The sequence below is a fragment of the Thalassophryne amazonica genome, chromosome 16 (assembly GCF_902500255.1).
Source record: "Thalassophryne amazonica chromosome 16, fThaAma1.1, whole genome shotgun sequence".
Taxonomy (NCBI): domain Eukaryota; kingdom Metazoa; phylum Chordata; class Actinopteri; order Batrachoidiformes; family Batrachoididae; genus Thalassophryne; species Thalassophryne amazonica.
The window spans coordinates 83,149,002-83,168,160 of NC_047118.1; the positions used below are offsets into that span (position 1 = coordinate 83,149,002).

The window sequence follows — 19,159 nt, forward strand, 5'->3', positions numbered from 1 at the left end:
CGCGTGCCATATGTGTTGTGGGGGGACAGCACACACACGCACCATTTGTGTTGCTTGGTAAAACACTCGTGGGGCACTGAGAAAATGTGGGGCCATTCGCACATCCAGCTCAAAATTGGTCTGCCTGCTCTCTGTTTTGGTGCTGGCTGCGCGAATGGCCCCACCGTTTCTAAGTGCCCTGAGAGTGGTGTTGGATGTTTGTGGGTGGCACCTGGACTCCGGCCAAGAGAGAGAGAGAAAAGCGGCAGCTGAAACTGTCCTCTGTGATTCTGGAAGTGATTACAGGTGTTTTTAACAGCCACAAAATAATTATTTTATAGATGCAGCGTCCAGCTAGGAACACAGCGGGTGGGATCGTCACGACGAAGTGCGTGCAAGTACGCAGATCAAAATCGCGCAAGTGTCAGGGCACCTTAACCCATCCACCACAATGACTATTGGAATTCCAGGTTAGCTACAGGCCATTTGGTGGACAATGATATGATACTAATAAGTCGAAAGGTAATGTCACAGGTGACTGTGTAAAGCAGAATATTGTTGTCAGATTCCTTTGTCTGAGGGTTTTTAAATCTGGGGAGGGGGGTCTGTGCCCCCAGACAAACAACACTGCACAGCACCAGTGTGTTTGGTGCTGGTGTTGACTAAAGCCAGTCAGTTTGTCCAAGGGCAAAGCTGAGCTACGTACATGTGGAGGATCTGTCACTCTTTAAAACCAGTCAACCTGAACAATGAGTGGATTTTATTTCCTTACAAATGACATTCCTATCAGGTGCAGCATTTGTCCTCACAAGATAACAAGGTATTTTGACTGCTGCTCACTGCCTCTGTAGCAGCTTACTCTGCATTGTTTTGTGATTGTGACTCCTCCTACTCACTCCCGTCGGGATGCAAACTCACAATCTCAGGCATGGGAGACGGACGCTCTGACTAGTCAGCTAAAAGGCCGGGCTCTAGCCTGAGTGGCCAGAGTATCCTTTAGCTGTCGAGGGAGTGAAGCCAATTGAAGCCATCATGTGAAGTCATCATGCCTCTTACATCAGTCGTCTCTAATCGCTCACTTATTAGGTTTACAGTTTCACTGCCATGTTTAGTGGAACAACCTTAAATATCAACTTCTCAACTATAACTGAACTCAAAGCTAGACTGCCTGATATCTTACTTTCACATGTGGAAATTGCCCCACCGGTAGACAGTCTTGTGGATAGTTTAAAGTCAGTGCTCAAAACTACACTCAACATGATTGCGCCACCTTTATTAAAACCACACCCCCCCAAAACACCTCGGTTCATGCCTTATGCTTGCGTGACCTCAAGCATAAGGTTGGAGGTCTAGAACGGAAATGATGTAGTTCTAAATTAGAAATATTCCACCTCGCATGGCATGATGCTGTCTTAGCATATAAGCATGTGCAACTGGCTACAAAGCAGACCTATTACTCTGATTTGATCAACAAAAACAAGCATAACTCAAAGTTCTTGTTTGACACAGTCAATCAATCAATCAATCAATTTTTTTATATAGCGCCAATTCACAACAAACAGTTGCCCCAAGGCGCTTTATATTGTAAGGCAAGGCCATACAATAATTATGTAAAACCCCAACGGTCAAAACGACCCCCTGTGAGCAAGCACTTGGCTACAGTGGGAAGGAAAAACTCCCTTTTAACAGGAAGAAACCTCCAGCAGAACCAGGCTCAGGGAGGGGCAGTCTTCTGCTGGGACTGGTTGGGGCTGAGGGAGAGAACCAGGAAAAAGACATGCCGTGGAGGGGAGCAGAGATCGATCACTAATGATTAAATGCAGAGTGGTGCATACAGAGCAAAAAGAGAAAGAAACAGTGCATCATGGGAACCCCCCAGCAGTCTACGTCTATAGCAGCATAACTAAGGGATGGTTCAGGGTCACCTGATCCAGCCCTAACTATAAGCTTTAGCAAAAAGGAAAGTTTTAAGCCTAATCTTAAAAGTAGAGAGGGTGTCTGTCTCCCTGATCTGAATTGGGAGCTGGTTCCACAGGAGAGGAGCCTGAAAGCTGAAGGCTCTGCCTCCCATTCTACTCTTACAAACCCTAGGAACTACAAGTAAGCCTGCAGTCTGAGAGCGAAGCGCTCTATTGGGGTGATATGGTACTACGAGGTCCCTAAGATAAGATGGGACCTGATTATTCAAAACCTTATAAGTAAGAAGAAGAATTTTAAATTCTATTCTAGAATTAACAGGAAGCCAATGAAGAGAGGCCAATATGGGTGAGATATGCTCTCTCGTTCTAGTCCCCGTCAGTACTCTTGCAGCATTTTGAATTAACTGAAGGCTTTTTAGGGAACTTTTAGGACAACCTGATAATAATGAATTACAATAGTCCAGCCTAGAGGAAATAAATGCATGAATTAGTTTTTCAGCATCGCTCTGAGACAAGACCTTTCTGATTTTAGAGATATTGCGTAAATGCAAAAAAGCAGTCCTACATATTTGTTTAATATGCGCTTTGAATGACATATCCTGATCAAAAATGACTCCAAGATTTCTCACAGTATTACTAGAGGTCAGGGTAATGCCATCCAGAGTAAGGATCTGGTTAGACACCATGTTTCTAAGATTTGTGGGGCCAAGTACAATAACTTCAGTTTTATGTGAGTTTAAAAGCAGGAAATTAGAGGTCATCCATGTCTTTATGTCTGTAAGACAATCCTGCAGTTTAGCTAATTGGTGTGTGTCCTCTGGCTTCATGGATAGGTAAAGCTGGGTATCATCTGCGTAACAATGAAAATTTAAGCAATACCGTCTAATAATACTGCCTAAGGGAAGCATGTATAAAGTGAATAAAATTGGTCCTAGCACAGAACCTTGTGGAACTCCATAATTAACTTTAGTCTGTGAAGAAGATTCCCCATTTACATGAACAAATTGTAATCTATTAGACAAATATGATTCAAACCACCGCAGCGCAGTGCCTTTAATACCTATGGCATGCTCTAATCTCTGTAATAAAATTTTATGGTCAACAGTATCAAAAGCAGCACTGAGGTCTAACAGAACAAGCACAGAGATGAGTCCACTGTCCGAGGCCATAACAAGATCATTTGTAACCTTCACTAATGCTGTTTCTGTACTATGATGAATTCTAAAACCTGACTGAAACTCTTCAAATAGACCATTCCTCTGCAGATGATCAGTTAGCTGTTTTACAACTACCCTTTCAAGAATTTTTGAGAGAAAAGGAAGGTTGGAGATTGGCCTATAATTAGCTAAGATAGCTGGGTCAAGTGATGGCTTTTTAAGTAATGGTTTAATTACTGCCACCTTAAAAGCCTGTGGTACATAGCCAACTAACAAAGATAGATTGATCATATTTAAGATCGAAGCATTAAATAATGGTAGGGCTTCCTTGAGCAGCCTGGTAGGAATGGGGTCTAATAAACATGTTGATGGTTTGGATGAAGTAACTAAAGAAAATAACTCAGACAGAACAATCGGAGAGAAAGAGTCTAACCAAATACCGGCATCACTGAAAGCAGCCAAAGATAACGATACGTCTTTGGGATGGTTATGAGTAATTTTTTCTCTAATAGTTAAAATTTTGTTAGCAAAGAAAGTCATGAAGTCATTACTAGTTAAAGTTAATGGAATACTCAGCTCAATAGAGCTCTGACTCTTTGTCAGCCTGGCTACAGTGCTGAAAAGAAACCTGGGGTTCTTATTTTCTTCAATTAGTGATGAGTAGAAAGATGTCCTAGCTTTACGGAGGGCTTTTTTATAGAGCAACAGACTCTTTTTCCAGGCTAAGTGAAGATCTTCTAAATTAGTGAGACGCCATTTCCTCTCCAACTTACGGGTTATCTGCTTTAAGCTACGAGTTTGTGAGTTATACCACGGAGTCAGGCACTTCTGATTTAAAGCTCTCTTTTTAGAGGAGCTACAGCATCCAAAGTTGTCTTCAATGAGGATGTAAAACTATTGACGAGATACTCTATCTCACTTACAGAGTTTAGGTAGCTACTCTGCACTGTGTTGGTATATGGCATTAGAGAACATAAAGAAGGAATCATATCCTTAAACCTAGTTACAGCGCTTTCTGAAAGACTTCTAGTGTAATGAAACTTATTCCCCACTGCTGGGTAGTCCATCAGAGTAAATGTAAATGTTATTAAGAAATGATCAGACAGAAGGGAGTTTTCAGGGAATACTGTTAAGTCTTCTATTTCCATACCATAAGTCAGAACAAGATCTAAGATATGATTAAAGTGGTGGGTGGACTCATTTACTTTTTGAGCAAAGCCAATAGAGTCTAATAATAGATTAAATGCAGTGTTGAGGCTGTCATTCTCAGCATCTGTGTGGATGTTAAAATCGCCCACTAGATCATCTTATCTGAGCTAAGCACTAAGTCAGACAAAAGGTCTGAAAATTCACAGAGAAACTCACAGTAAACGACCAGGTGGACGATAGATATAACAAATAAAACTGTTTTTTGGGACTTCCAATTGGATGGACAAGACTAAGAGTCAAGCTTAAAATGAATTAAAGCTCTGTCTGGGTTTTGATTAATTAATAAGCTGGAATGGAAAGATTGCTGCTAATCCTCCGCCCCGGCCAGTGCTTCGAGCATCTTGACAGTTAGTGTGACTCGGGGGTGTTGACTCATTTAAACTAACATATTCATCCTGCTGTAACCAGGTTTCTGTAAGGCATAATAATCAATATGGTTGATCAATATTATATCATTTACCAACAGGGACTTAGAAGAGAGAGACCTAATGTTTAATAGACCACATTTAACTGTTTTAGTCTGTGGTGCAGTTGAAGGTGCTATATTAATTTTTTCTTTTGGAATTTTTATGCTTAAATAGATTTTGCTGGTATTGGTAGTCTGGGGAGCAGACACCGTCTCTACGGGGATGGGGTAATGAGGGGATGGCAGAGGGGGAGAGAAGCTGCAGAGAGGTGTGTAAGACTACAACTCTGCTTCCTGGTCCCAACCCTGGATAGTCACGGTTGGGAGGATTTAAGAAATTGGCCAGATTTCTAGAAATGAGAGCTGCTCCATCCAAAGTGGGATGGATGCCGTCTCTCCTACAAGACCCAGGTTTTCCCCAGAAGCTTTGCCAATTATCTATGAAGCCCACCTCATTTTTTGGACACCACTCGACAAGCCAGCAATTCAAGGAGAAACATGCGGCTAAACATGTCACTACCCGGTCCTGATTGGGGAGGGGCCCAGAGAAAACTACAGAGTCCGACATTGTTTTTGCAAAGTTACACACCGATTTAATGTTAATTTAGTGACCTCCGATTGGCGTAACCGGATGTCATTACTGCCGACGTGAATTACAATCTACCAAATTTACGCTTAGCTTAGCCAGCAGTTTCAAATTTCCTTCAATGTCGCCTGCTCTGGCCCCCGAAGACAATTGACTATGGTTGCTGGGACACTAACTTCACATTTTCGCAAAACAGATCGCCAATAACCGAGTTTGATCCGCTGCGGGTGTGTCGTCGAGTGGGGAAAAACGGTTAGAGATGGAAACGGGTTGGCGGTGTACACGGGGCTTCTGTTTAGGGCTAACGCGTCCCCTCCTCACAGTCACCCAGTCAGCCTGCTTTCCCGGCTGACGGGATCTGCAGGGGGTAACTAACGGCGGCTAAGCTACCTTGGTCCGCACCGCTACAGGGGCCTGGCTAGCTGTAGAATTTTCCACGGGCGGAGCCGAGTCTCCAATTCGCCCAGCCTGGCCTCAAAAGCTACGAATAGTCACACTTATTACAAGTACCGTTACTGCTAAAGGAGGCTGACGGAATAACTAAACATTTCACACCCAGAGCAGAAAAGTGCGGGAGACACAGGAGAAGCCGCCATGGCTAAATCGGCTAAGAGCTAGTAGCTACGCTAAGAGCGGATTCTTAAAAACACGCAAAGTGAATAATGTGTAAATAATTTAGAGGTGATTCAGCAGAAGGAGTGCTTTAGTTAAGGCACGTAAGATTACACTGGGAAACAAATCGTATCTAGATACATAGATCAATCTAACTGCGCAGATTAAACAGCTAACAGATACAGAAAACACCGCTGTGCTCCGGAACAGGAAGTGATACATACGCAGTGAGGAGCCAACCACCAGTAGAGGCAAGCAAGAGCTATCAAGGCAATGCAAAGCATGGCTGGTGTATAGTTTCAGAATGTCTGGAAAATCATTTCTGTAGTAAAAGACTGTGCTTTAAAGATGGTATACAGTTATTTGTACAGCAGATGATTAAAATTTTACAATTGGTATGTAGTGTATTCACCCCCATATCCCACCAAGAAATGGTTTCAATCAAACAAAGTGTTTAGTTTATTTTATGTGAAAACAGTGTCATTTTGTGATATAAATAGCTGGGTTTCTATTACAGATTAAAGGAGTAGCAAGACGTGGTATGTGTATTTAGCAAGAGGTCCACTCTTTTTCTTGGTTGTTTTACTGTGTTTTTGTTTGGTTGGCAATGTTTCTCCATTCCTGTTTTATGACATCAAGCATTATAGCCCTTGAAACCATCTGGTGTCTTTTTTAAATTGACATCATTCTAGACAAGAGAAATGTGCAAGTCTCTTTCTGAGAGAGAGCATGGAGGAGCCGCTATGTAATACTATACAAATAATGAATATATTTCATATTTCAATTAAATATTTGTTCCACTGAAAGAATGTAAAAACATTCATTATTTGTTTTATATAACAGCTAAAATAAATCCTTGTCATTTGATATTTTATTAATTTATAAAAAAACGAAAAAGAACTTACATTCTGGTGTTCCACTGCTGCTAAAGGCCAAATTGTGACGTGTAGTCCAGTGATGCTGTGCACTGACTTCGGACTTTCATAAAAAAAATACTTTGTGTAGTTTCTCAGTGCAGCCAAAAATCATGTCAGCTTTTCCTCTGAACAGCTCTTCATGCATCCAGATGGCTTACAGCGGGGTGGATTTTGTGTGTGCGTGTGTGTATGTGTGTGTGTCTGTTACAAGAATTAACACTGTCAGTTCGCTCAATCAAATCGTCGTCTCACTTGTGTCATTGTCCCGCGCGTGTGTGCGTGCTCACACAACCGCGTCGGCGCTTGTGCATACGGTAGTACAAAAAAAAAAAAAAAAGGACTGTGCACATCCTCAGTGCAACGAAAGAAATCACATCAGAAATTAGTCCAGCTTTTACTTCCTGCTAACAGCCTCCAGACAGCGCAATTTGTTTTGTGATGCGTGCGCATTGGTCAGTGGTGGGGCACAGATAACCAAAAAATTAACTTCGATAACAGATAATAAGATAACTGAAAAGTTATCTTTGATAAAGATAAACCGATAAACCACCCAAAAATGTATTAGAAGTTACAGATAACCGATAAATTCCGGTGTTGTCTATGGGATATTTGCAGTTACTAAAGAGCTGAAATTGATTTTTAACACGATTGCTTTGAAAGCATCAAAAGAGGTAAAAGACCTAAAGAATAAGCAAGAATGTTTGACCATACTGCCCTCTGCAGGAAGCAGCACAGACAAATCCTGAGAGCACCCACGAATCAACTCTTTACTAATCATAATCATTTTTCTTTCAACATTCTGCCCCTGCTGGAAGCACTGTTTACAACAGCGCTCTCACCACAAAGGAACCCCAAGAGCAGCCATAAGACCAGCTCCCTATCATTTCAACACTCCGGTCAGGCGGAGCTCTTGAAAATAAAGTCATACTAACTTATGTTTTTTGAAATACTGATAGAATAACTCCATTAATGTCAATTGTGTCATTTGTACAAAGTTACAATATAACATATATCTTTTAATGTTGAATAAGGCACTAATTCTGAGGTTTTGTAACAAACACAGACCGCAAAGCATTCTGGGTAAAAGTGCTAAACAGTGATTGGTTCAGTAATCCATTATGTAAAACCAATCACGTTAATGTGACGTGTGTCGTGTGTTGGTTTAAAGATAAAATGTGCTTTTGTAAAATATGCCATTTTTATTTGTAAAAACAGGCATTTTTACGGAGACCTGGAAGTGTCATCGCAATTGCATGTTTTAAAACTTTTATGATGTTGTAAAAACGTGGCACTCAATATTAGTAAGTAAGTAAGTAAATTTATTTATATAGTGCCTTTCACAGACATAAGGCCATGTACACACGATGTCGGGTATTGTAAAACCGAATATCTTACCCTTTCAGTTTTGGGGGAAAAAACTTCATCCACACTATGTCGTTTAAAAAAAAAAATCCATCCCATCGAACCGTATACATGTGTTGTAATTAGTCTGCCAAACCTTTGGGTGGCGGTACTGATTAAAATTCTGTCCATCAGGAGCCTTATTCTCTTGTCGTCACTTCCACAAAAACTAAAAACATGGCGCCAACCCTCGTTCGTGTGGACCAATAAGGAGTCAGAATTACTTCTAACCGTAGTTTTAGAATACAAAGTTAACCAAATATATGCACACAAAAAGCGCCTGGACAATGGACAATACCAACACTTTGAGAGCAGCCATGTACCCAGACGTTTATACTGCCATGAACACACCTGGCCAGTAGATGGCAGTAAGCGGCCTTGAAAAAATGTCAAACAAAATTCCAGATAATCCGTGTCTGCTACATTTAAGATGCGTGGAATTTAACAAACGCAAATACACTACGTCTATAAACCCAGAGAATATATGTCACGAGAGTTTTAGGCACTAGAGGTTTAATGCTGTTATCTGATGATTTAACTCGCTTGACGTGCAACTTCGCATGCACATTTTTTTTTTCTGTCAAAGTTTTTTTTTTTTATTAATTGTCTTCAGTGTATTTATAGCCTAGTAAGTAAACATTTTCTGTATTTTACGTTAGGAGCATTAATGTATGTATATGTATATTTTGCCTGTCGCAAATAAGCTAACTCCAGGTTAAACAATACTTATCGTTTTATAGTGAGTTGATTTTATACATTACTGCGTTTGGATGAACAATTTTATACATTTACTTGCCCATCAAAAATAAGCGACTTCGTCAAGTAATCTTTTCAGCGCATGCATTATGCAGTTACGCGAGGAAGCTCATCTCGACGACGCACCTCAGCTCAAACAGAACACCGGCTGCCAGTGTGGCTGGCAAAAAGTCATTTACTTTCAACGTGCAGCAGCTCAGACAGTAGCAGAAGACTCAATTGCAACATCATTTTCACTCATGGTCACAACATAACCTCTTCACCAACTAACTACATTCCTTGAACTATAAAAACACAACAAATCTACAACATGCTAACTAACATGTACTACAATAATAATAATATTAATAAAAAACAAACAAACCCCAAACTCCCATAATGCATTGCTGCAGTGCATTATGGTCGACAGTGTGTCTGCTTTAAAAGACAGCGTGTACATGCAAACCTTTGACTTTTTTAATTGAAAAGACACTTATTTATGGAATTAAATTTGTCTCAATACCTGCACATGCACAGAGGGTGATCCTACAAATAGTCGTTGATTTGCACATTTGTCATCCACAAACACAAATTCTGATTTGTAACTTGTGTGTTGTTTTTTACAATAGATGTGTATTTTGGCTAATATGTAATTTCTTCCATTTGTGAAAAAGAAAAAAAGAAAGCATTTGCAAAACTGAAAATTCTGTTTGTGAAGTGTAACTCAGCATGTTGGCTGCTTTTCTATGCGTTTTGACGGGGGGGGGGGGGGGTGACAAGATGAGTCTGATTTCCCATAATGCCTTTTGGCGCTTGTGTTGGTTTAACAAAGCTCAAAACCTTCAGAATTCGCACATTACTTTAAAAGTGCAGTATTTCACTTTGTAAAATGACAGCGTTGCTGCTAATGTGCTGATAAACTGTCGATCACATTAGGGAAACCGGCTCTTGCTGCAAATTGCACTTTAATGTTGGAATGTGACGTAAAGTTATTGAAGCTAACTGTTTGGATAGGCTGTGCCCACCACTGCCATCAGGGCTTAATTTCTGGGACGGTGAGTGCTGGACACAGAGCACCGCTTCATGCTCCTGAACCAACCCTGACCTCTATTCACCCCTAATATCATGATGGTCACAGACACAGGACATTCCTCACTTCATCAGATCATGCCTGCTGTCTCCTTAATTCTTGGACTGTTTTCTATAAATTATGTTTTGTGCATCAAAAATATGAAAGGTTTTTTGTTTTTGAAATCTTTCACTTATCCTGATAGCAGTGTTGCTTGATTTCAGCCCAGAAGAGCGCAAGAACCAGACTACAGTCACAACGGAGCCAAAAAGGAGCATGAATTAAAGATACTAAAATATACTAACTAAAAAGCCAAAAGCTGATTTAATTATTCAGTTATGAAAAAGTAAAGCATTGACATGACCAAACTGGGTCAAATCTCTGCTGAATTAAAGTGAGATCATTCTGTAATGTGATACGTACAGTCACGACAGCAGATATTTCAGTTATTTTTGGCAGACCTCCATGAAGGTTGCAACAAAAACTATCATTTACTTTTAATCTTTGCGTGCACTTATGATTCAGAATAGCTGAGCCTGTACTAGTGGTTTGTGAGTGCTGTCTTTAGCCGAGTGGGAGCGCAGATTGTTGGGTCAGACCCAAAATAGAAGAAGGACTCAGAATAACTGGAGATGAAACGGGCTGGACTGTGCAGTCCATGCGGTCGTCCTTATGTCGTTATGTTGGGGTTTCCATGCCGTAGCCCAAGCTGGTGTACTTGTACCTTGTATGAACATCATCACCACGTGACTTTCCTTCCCCCAGGACACACCCACGCCACGTGCATGCGTTTCTTTAGCTCATCCCGAAGTGGATTTAGCACGGGCTCATAATGTCCCAACATTTCTTTGTGTGTAAACCAGCTGTGTACATTTTTGAAAAGGTTCATTATTCATTCATTTATTTGTTTGTTTGTTTTGGAGACAGTGGAGTGTAATTTTTTTATGTGCACAATTTCTCCACATAACCACATACAGTAGTGTTCAGAATAATAATAGTGCTATTTGACTAAAAAGATTAATCCAGGTTTTGAGTATATTTCTTATTGTCACATGGGAAACAAGGTACCAGTAGATTCAGTAGATTCTCACAAATCCAACAAGACCAAGCATTCATGATATGCACACTCTTAAGGCTATGAAATTGGGCTATTAGTAAAAAAAAAAAAAAAAAAGGAAGAAAAGGGGGGTGTTCACAATCAATCAATCAATCAATTTTTTATATAGCGCAAATCACAACAAACAGTTGCCCCAAGGCGCTTTATATTGTAAGGCAGGCCATACAATAATTATGTAAAACCCCAACGGTCAAAACGACCCCTGTGAGCAAGCACTTGGCTACAGTGGGAAGGAAAAACTCCCTTTTAACAGGAAGAAACCTCCAGCAGAACCAGGCTCAGGGAGGGCAGTCTTCTGCTGGGACTGGTTGGGGCTGAGGGAGAGAACCAGGAAAAAGACATGCTGTGGAGGGGAGCAGAGATCGATCACTAATGATTAAATGCAGAGTGGTGCATACAGAGCAAAAAGAGAAAGATACTAATAGTAGTGTGGCATTCAGCCAGTGAGTTGGTCAGTTTTGTGGAACAAACAGGTGTGAATCAGGTGTCCCCTATTTAAGGATGAAGCCAGCACCTGTTGAACATGCTTTTCTCTTTGAAAGCCTGAGGAAAATGGGACGTTCAAGACATTGTTCAGAAGAACAGCGTAGTTTGATTAAAAAGTTGATTGGAGAGGGGAAAACTTATACGCAGGTGCAAAAAATTATAGGCTGTTCATCTACAATGATCTCCAATGCTTTAAAATGGACACAAAAAAAAAACAGAGACGCGTGGAAGAAAACGGAAAACCAACAAAATGGATAGAAGAATAACCAGAATGGCAAAGGCTCACCCATTGATCAGCTTCAGGATGATCAAAGACAGTCTGGAGTTACCTGTAAGTGCTGTGACAGTTAGAAAATGCCTGTGTGAAGCTAATTTATTTGCAAAAATCCCCCGCTCTGTTAAATAAAAGACATGTGCATAAGAGGTTACAATTTGCCAAAGAACACATCAACTGGCCTAAAGAGAAATGGAGGAATATTTTGTGGACTGATGAGAGTAAAATTGTTCTTTTTGGGTCCAAGGGCCGCAGACAGTTTGTGAGACGACCCCCAAACTCTGAATTCAAGCCACAGTTCACAGTGAAGACAGTGAAGCATGCTGGTGCAAGCATCATGATATGGGCATGTTTCTCCTACTATGGTGTTGGGCCTATATATCACATACCAGATATCATGGATCAGTTTGGATATGTCAAAATACTTGAAGAGGTCATGTTGCCTTATGCTGAAGAGGACATGCCCTTGAAATGGGTGTTTCAACAAGACAATGACCCCAAGCACACTAGTAAACGAGCAAAATCTTGGTTCCAAACCAACAAAATTAATGCCTCGCAGATGTGAAGAAATCATGAAAAACTGTGGTTATACAACTAAATACTGGTTTAGTGATTCACAGGATTGCTAAAAAAGCAGTTTGAACATAATAGTTTTGAGTTTGTAGCATCAACAGCAGATGCTACTATTATTGTGAACACCCCCTTTTCTACTTTTTTTTTTACTAATAGCCCAATTTCATAGCCTTAAGAGTGTGCATATCATGAATGCTTGGTCTTGGTGGATTTGTGAGAATCTACTGAATCTACTGGTACCTTGTTTCCCATGTAACAATAAGAAATATACTCAAAACCTGGATTAATCTTTTTAGTCACATAGCACTACTATTATTGTGAACACTACTGTAAGCCTGTAACTTCTTCTGGGTGTATTTGTATTTGTATTTGTTTGTAATTGATGTAAAGTCCGAAACATATTCAGTGGCAGCTTCACCATCAGAGAGCCTCATCCACAACTACCACAAAAGACTCCAAGTTGTCATTGATGTTAAAGGGGGCAGCACACAGTATGGAGGACAGGGGTATGTAAACTTTTGATCAGGGTAATTATGGTTTACAAAGCGTAAACACAGTTGTTTGACCATAAATGGATTCACCCAACCACAAACCATGAGTGAAAAAAAAGTTTTTTTGTATTATTCATATTCTCTGAAAAATGGGCAAAAAAAAAAAAAAAAATCAAAAATTCTGCCAGGGTATGTAAACTTTTGAACACAGCTGTTGATATGAACAAAGTTAGGAATGAAACAAAAATGCTGACTTTTTGGGGGTACAAAATGAAGCTGGGTAATCCTCTGGCCAACATCCTGTCTTTCAGCAAACTTCCAGACCCACGTTCTTTGCCAGGAAGTTTGAAGCCAGTGTCAGTCAGGAGATCATCAACCAGCTGGACTCCTACCTGTTTGGTGCTTATGCCTCCGGCATGCCAAACCTCCAGGCCTACTGGGAGAACATCTATGAGCAAGAGACAGACGGCCCAGCCAGCCTATCAGATGCTGCTCTGAGCCACTTCCATGCCTTCACTCGTATGGGGCTTTCATGTGTTGCCAGCTCACTGCAAGGCCATCCCAACGACAACAGCTGCAGGTGAAAACAGCCACGTGTTTGTCTGTGTGTGTTTTATTTATGGGTTAACCTGCAATGTCACTCAGTTTTCTTCATGCCGGGTCATATAGCAATGGGATGGTATTCAAAGATTTCTGCACCATTTGCAAAAGCCACTCTGTAGTCTAAACTTTGTAGGTATTTATGGTGGAAATCTGACCACAAAACATAAGAGTGTCCAGGAAACTGTGAGGACATGGCACGACAGGCGGGTGGACACAATGCAGACTCATTGCTCAGAAGGTGCGATTTAGAAAAAGGTTTAATCAAAAACTGGCTCAGGTCTGTACACTGGATGACAAGCAGGCAGACGGAGGTAACAGACAGTCGTGAGGTTGTGGCATGGTCAGTAACAAGCAGAGTTCCACACGGGCAAACAGGTGTATCGGAGGAGGCAAAAACGCGGAGTCAAAACAAGCAGAGTTCAGGCACAGAGAGAGGTTAACTGGCTCAGGCAAAAGGCAAGGTCAAAACAGGCGAAGGTCAAACATGGCAATAAAACAGACTATGGCAGAAAACACACGAGAAGGTTAGGAACGAGGCAAAATGCACAACGAACTAGCAGTGAGTGGTGGAAGACAAGGGTTTAAAAGCAGAGGATGATCAGGGTGTGATGAGATGCAGGTGCAGAAAGAAGGCGTGGCTGAGTGAGACAAGAGTGGAGTGACAGTGGGTGTGGTCAGACAAAAGCAGCAAAAGAGGAATGTGACAGAACAAATGTTAAACAATTAGGAAATAATGATACCTAGAATACAAATGTGGGAAACAGAATAAACAAATGAAAAGGCAGAAACAGAACAGAAAATTAAGGCTGGATCTAAACTAGATGAGAACTCACGTGTGGCAGGAGTGTACAGAAAAACCTGAGGGACTAATGTGCTCAAGACAGAGTGACTAATAACCAGAAAGTAAAGGATGAAGGCTAACTAGAACAGAACTCAATAAGTGGCTGAAGTGTAACAGATAATCCTCAAAACCTATTGATAACACAGAATGACTAATAAGAGACAGAGACTAGAACCAGAAACCAAACTTAACGTGGTGAAGTGTAACAAATCATAAAACAAGACTAAAGTGTAAGAAACAGAAATAAACACTCAGAGCTAAACAGAAGGACCAAGACAGGGAAATGGACAGAGACTGGTGGACAAAAGCAGGTTCTGGGCCGGTCCAGGACCAAAGCATGACAAAGAGGGTACATAGCAGGAGCGGATCTAGAATGCAATGGTTGGGTGGGTCCACCTTTTAATAAGGGCACAACACGCATTGCCAGCAAAAATGTTTCAAATTAAGTCCCTTTAAGTTGTGTTTTGTTCTTGGGAAACAGCCAAAACTCAAAGGGAGCCATGTCAGGAGAGAAGGAAGCCTGACAAATCACAGGAGTTTGGTGTTTGGCCAGGAAAGCCTGAATCAGCTGAGCAGAATGGGCGGGTGCATCATCATGATGGAGCTGCCCACAGATTCGGTCATTTGCCATGCACAGCATCACAAAGCCAATGTAGAACCTGCTGATAATACTCTTTATTAATATTTTGGCTTTGGGTATCACCAAGGCCAAAATACCAAGCTTTTGGCAAAATTTAATGTAATACAGTTACAGCCTTACAGTGAACTGTAAAGCTGACTGCTAGTAATTGATGTGCTCTACAGGCGGAAAAAACATTTGTGCATGTGCAAGAAGGTTCTCTACACAAATGACAACTGGCACGCTTAATTTGTTTCCGTAGGATAAAATAAGGTCACATTATATATGTACGTCGTGGGTTCTAGCCACGGTGGGCGGTGCCAGGCAGCCACGCCCAGCACTGCAAATTTCTCACTTTCTTCGTATCAAATCACAAACAGCAGAGATCTGAGCGTCAGCACGTTCTGTGGCCACAGTGGCGCGCTGTGAAGGGCAGCAGCTGAAAACAGCGTCTCTGCTCTGAACTGAAGAACAAAAAAAAAAAACACCACGAAAATCCAGCATTATAATCCTGAGGTCTTTCTGTGTTCATGTGTGATGATATATTCAGAAATTTACAGTTTATTTTACAGTTGAAAGGCTTTGTGTTTCCAAAAAACTCATAGTTTGAAATAGGGATGAGCGAGTACACCACTATCTGCATCTGTATCTGTTCAGCCATCTAAATTATCTGTATCTGTATCTGTACTCATAGTGGGCGGGGCCTAAAACGGAAGTGGTCATGGTTTAACATGAAATGGCTGGGGCTTAAACACCCAGAAGGCCAAGGTCTGGTCAAATGACCAATCTACCTCTAAAGTCCACGGATAGTCAAATGACTCCAAGATCCCCTGTGGAGAGCTACTTCTGTTATGTAAACAAGGAAGTCTCAGAACACCTCAGGGGAGGGGCTGACTTGGCTAGCCACATTCTTGTGTTTGCATATTTGCTGTCTGAAAGGGCTGCTGATTTGTGCTTAAATAACTTTACCCTGGGGGAGAGATGAAATTTTGTTTTCTGAATTGTATTGAAATGTACCAAAAAACACACCAAAAGAAAACTTTGTTTTCTGAATTGTATTGAAATGTACCAAAAAACACACCAAAAGAAAACTTTGTTTTCTGAATTGTATTGAAATGTACCAAAATGTACCAAAAAACACACCAGAAAACCAAAATATATACAATAGGTACAGGTTACAGTCACTCACAATGACTAACAGTCCCCACACTGTTATTATGTCATTATGTCCACATGATGACAGCAAGCAGACACACATGCGTCACAGTGGGCAGTTGTTAGTCCATGTCTATCCAAACACAGTACATGTTGTCCAGCTGGGACATCCAGAACAACAGATCTTTCAGCCGCTGTGGTGCACAAATAGTTGTAGCAATAGGTGTACTAGGCAGCTGTAATTTTACACGTTTTGCACACAACTCCTGCTTCATACGCAGCCCTTTCAGCTAAGCAGGCAAGTGACTCCAAGATCCCCTGTGGAGAGCTACTTCTGTTATGTAAACAAGGAGGTCTCAGAACACACAGACAGCAAATATGCAAACACAAGAATGTGGCTAGCCAAGTCAGCTAGCCAGGGTCATTTGACTCTCCGTGGGCTTTACAGGTAGAAGAGAAAAGCTTGGACCTCCGAGTGTTAAATCAGTACATTATTTTAAGTCTGAAATTGATATGGATTGATCAGAAGTTGCTATATTTATTGTTTATTTCAAAACTATTTACAGAACAGCCTCAAAATTGAGATTCAAATCAATGTTTTTGATCATAAAAGTAAGAGAACTATTTACAGAACAAGTTTTTTATGACCTCAGAACTTGAATATTCTTAAGTGTATGAAATAACAGAACAGCCTCAGAATGAGATTCAATGTAGTAGGAAATTATGAACTACTAAGTATGGATGAACAAGAGTTATCATACTCAACACAACTTTCTTTTTTAATTTTATGATCAAACTGTGATTTTTTTTTTCAATTAGTTATTTTTACTACCTAACGTTCTCGGCATTTTTTTACACACAAAGTTAAACAATATTGATTAAGGTGTGTGTGTGTCAGTGCATGACTGTCTGTGTGCATGTGTGTGTGACTGAGTGACTGTATGAGAGTGAAAGAGGTTCGACTGACCAATTTATTTTTATGAACAGCAGTGATAAAGTGTCACATACTGCATGCAGCCATATACAATAAAAAATATTAATATAGGCTCCTTTGTGTGTTCAGCTACATGTGTGTATGTGTGTAAGTGGTCTGTAAGACTGTTATTTTTTAATGATCTGTGTGAACTTGGTGATTCATGCAAACATCCAGTGATGTCAAACAGGGAAATAATATGTGCACTGTATTCTTCTCAAAAGCACCGCGTTCAGTACGAGCAAAGTTTTCCAACTGACTTTATATCACCAACAAAACAAAGAGCAAACAAACGGTTAAAAAATAAATAAATTAGTAAAAAACCCGACTGGAGTGGAGGTAGTGACCGACGCGACAGGAGCTGTTTTCAACTCTGTCTTGTCAAAAGCACCGCGTAAGATACGAAACAAGTTCACCAAGTAATTTTAAATATCAGACAAACCGAAAAAGAGGCGAGCTGAAGAAAACTTAGAGTACTGACAGAGCAATGTGAGGCAAAATCCAGCCAAGCACAGTGTGTGTGTGTGTGTGTGTGCATGTGTGCGAGCTGCCGAGAGACGTGTCTGTGTAGGGAGGGGTGGGCGCTGTGTGTGACTTGCCAATCACAGAGCGTGAAGACAGTCAGTTTGCCAATGAGAATTTTCCTTCAGCATGAGCACAGATATTGATGAGTTTTATTCGGATCATGCTCGTGCTCGTCAAAAATGCTTTATCCGTACTAGATACTTGTCTGAAACGAGTATCCGGCTCAACCCTAGTTTAAAAAACAGCAGATGTGTGATCAGCGAGGGAGGACGAGGGGGAGGGAGAGAGACACAGAGAAAGAGAGAGAGAGAGGAGGAGGGGAAGCGAGAGACAGAGAAACAGAGAGAGAGAGGAGGAGGAGGGGTGGAGAGGAGGACGGGCACAGCATCAGTGAAAGAGGAAACTGATTCACAAAGTTTTTCATTTAAAACAGCAGGTTTAACAAATCAGTCCAGGTTCAGCTCTTGTTCAAACAACGCAGTTAAGTGTTATACTGTTTAAAAAGAAATGTCATACAATCCCACTCAGACATCTTGAGAAAAAACAAAAGTGTCAGGATGACAGAAAAACTGCCTGCTTCACTGGATTAAAAACTACTGTGTGTCATTTTTGAAGAAGAGAGTAAATGCTATGTCCATTGAATATTCATGTGTTTATAACATTCAACATTATTGAATTTATTAACTTAGACAGAAACATGCAAAAAAGAACTTTGATCCTACAAATATTACAACATAACTGTAATTATTTGTGTTTATTATTCTTCCTTTCAATGCATCTAAAACCATTAAAAATTAGTTAAAATAAGTCTTGCCAATAACATTTTAGTGGTAGAAAACCCCTATAGCTTCGAAGCTATATAGCCGTGATCACATAATTTACCTGGCACTAAAATGGTCCAAGCTAGAACCCTAATGTACACACATATATATATATATATATACTATATATATATATATATATATATATATATATATATATATATATATATATATATATATATATATATATATATATATATACACACACACAGTGGGGAACATAAGTATTTGACCCCCTGTCAGTTTTGCAGGTTTTCCCACCTACAAGAATGGAGAGGTCTATAATTTTTATCATAGGTACACTTCAACTGAGAGAGACAAAATCTAAAAAAAAAATCCAGAAAATCACATTGTATGATTTTTAAATAATTAATTTGCATTTTATTGCATAAAATAAGTATTTGAACACCTACCAACCAGCAAGAATTCTGGCAAACACAGACCTGTTAATTTTTCTTTAAGAAGCCCTCTTATTCTGCACGCTTACCTGTATTAATTGCACCTGTTTGAACTTGTTACCTGTATAAAAGACACCTGTTCACACACTCAATCAATCACACTCCAACCTGTCCACCATAGCCAAGACCAAAGAGCTGTCTAAGGACACCAGGGACAAAACTGTAGACCTGCACAAGGCTGGGATGGACTACAGGACAACAGGCAAACAGCTTGGTAGAAGACAACAACTGTT

The 19,159-nt window shown here is 40.5% G+C and overlaps 1 protein-coding gene across 1 annotated transcript in view; it reads left to right on the forward strand.

Moving 5' to 3' along the window:
* Positions 1-19,159, forward strand: part of LOC117527360 (xylosyltransferase 1-like) — a 178,520-nt gene that overhangs the window by 106,409 nt on the left and 52,952 nt on the right. Inside the window, exon 8 of the mRNA XM_034189670.1 lies at positions 13,243-13,511. Within this exon, the coding sequence (XP_034045561.1) occupies positions 13,243-13,511 (269 nt within the window). The remainder of the gene's footprint in view (positions 1-13,242; positions 13,512-19,159) is intronic.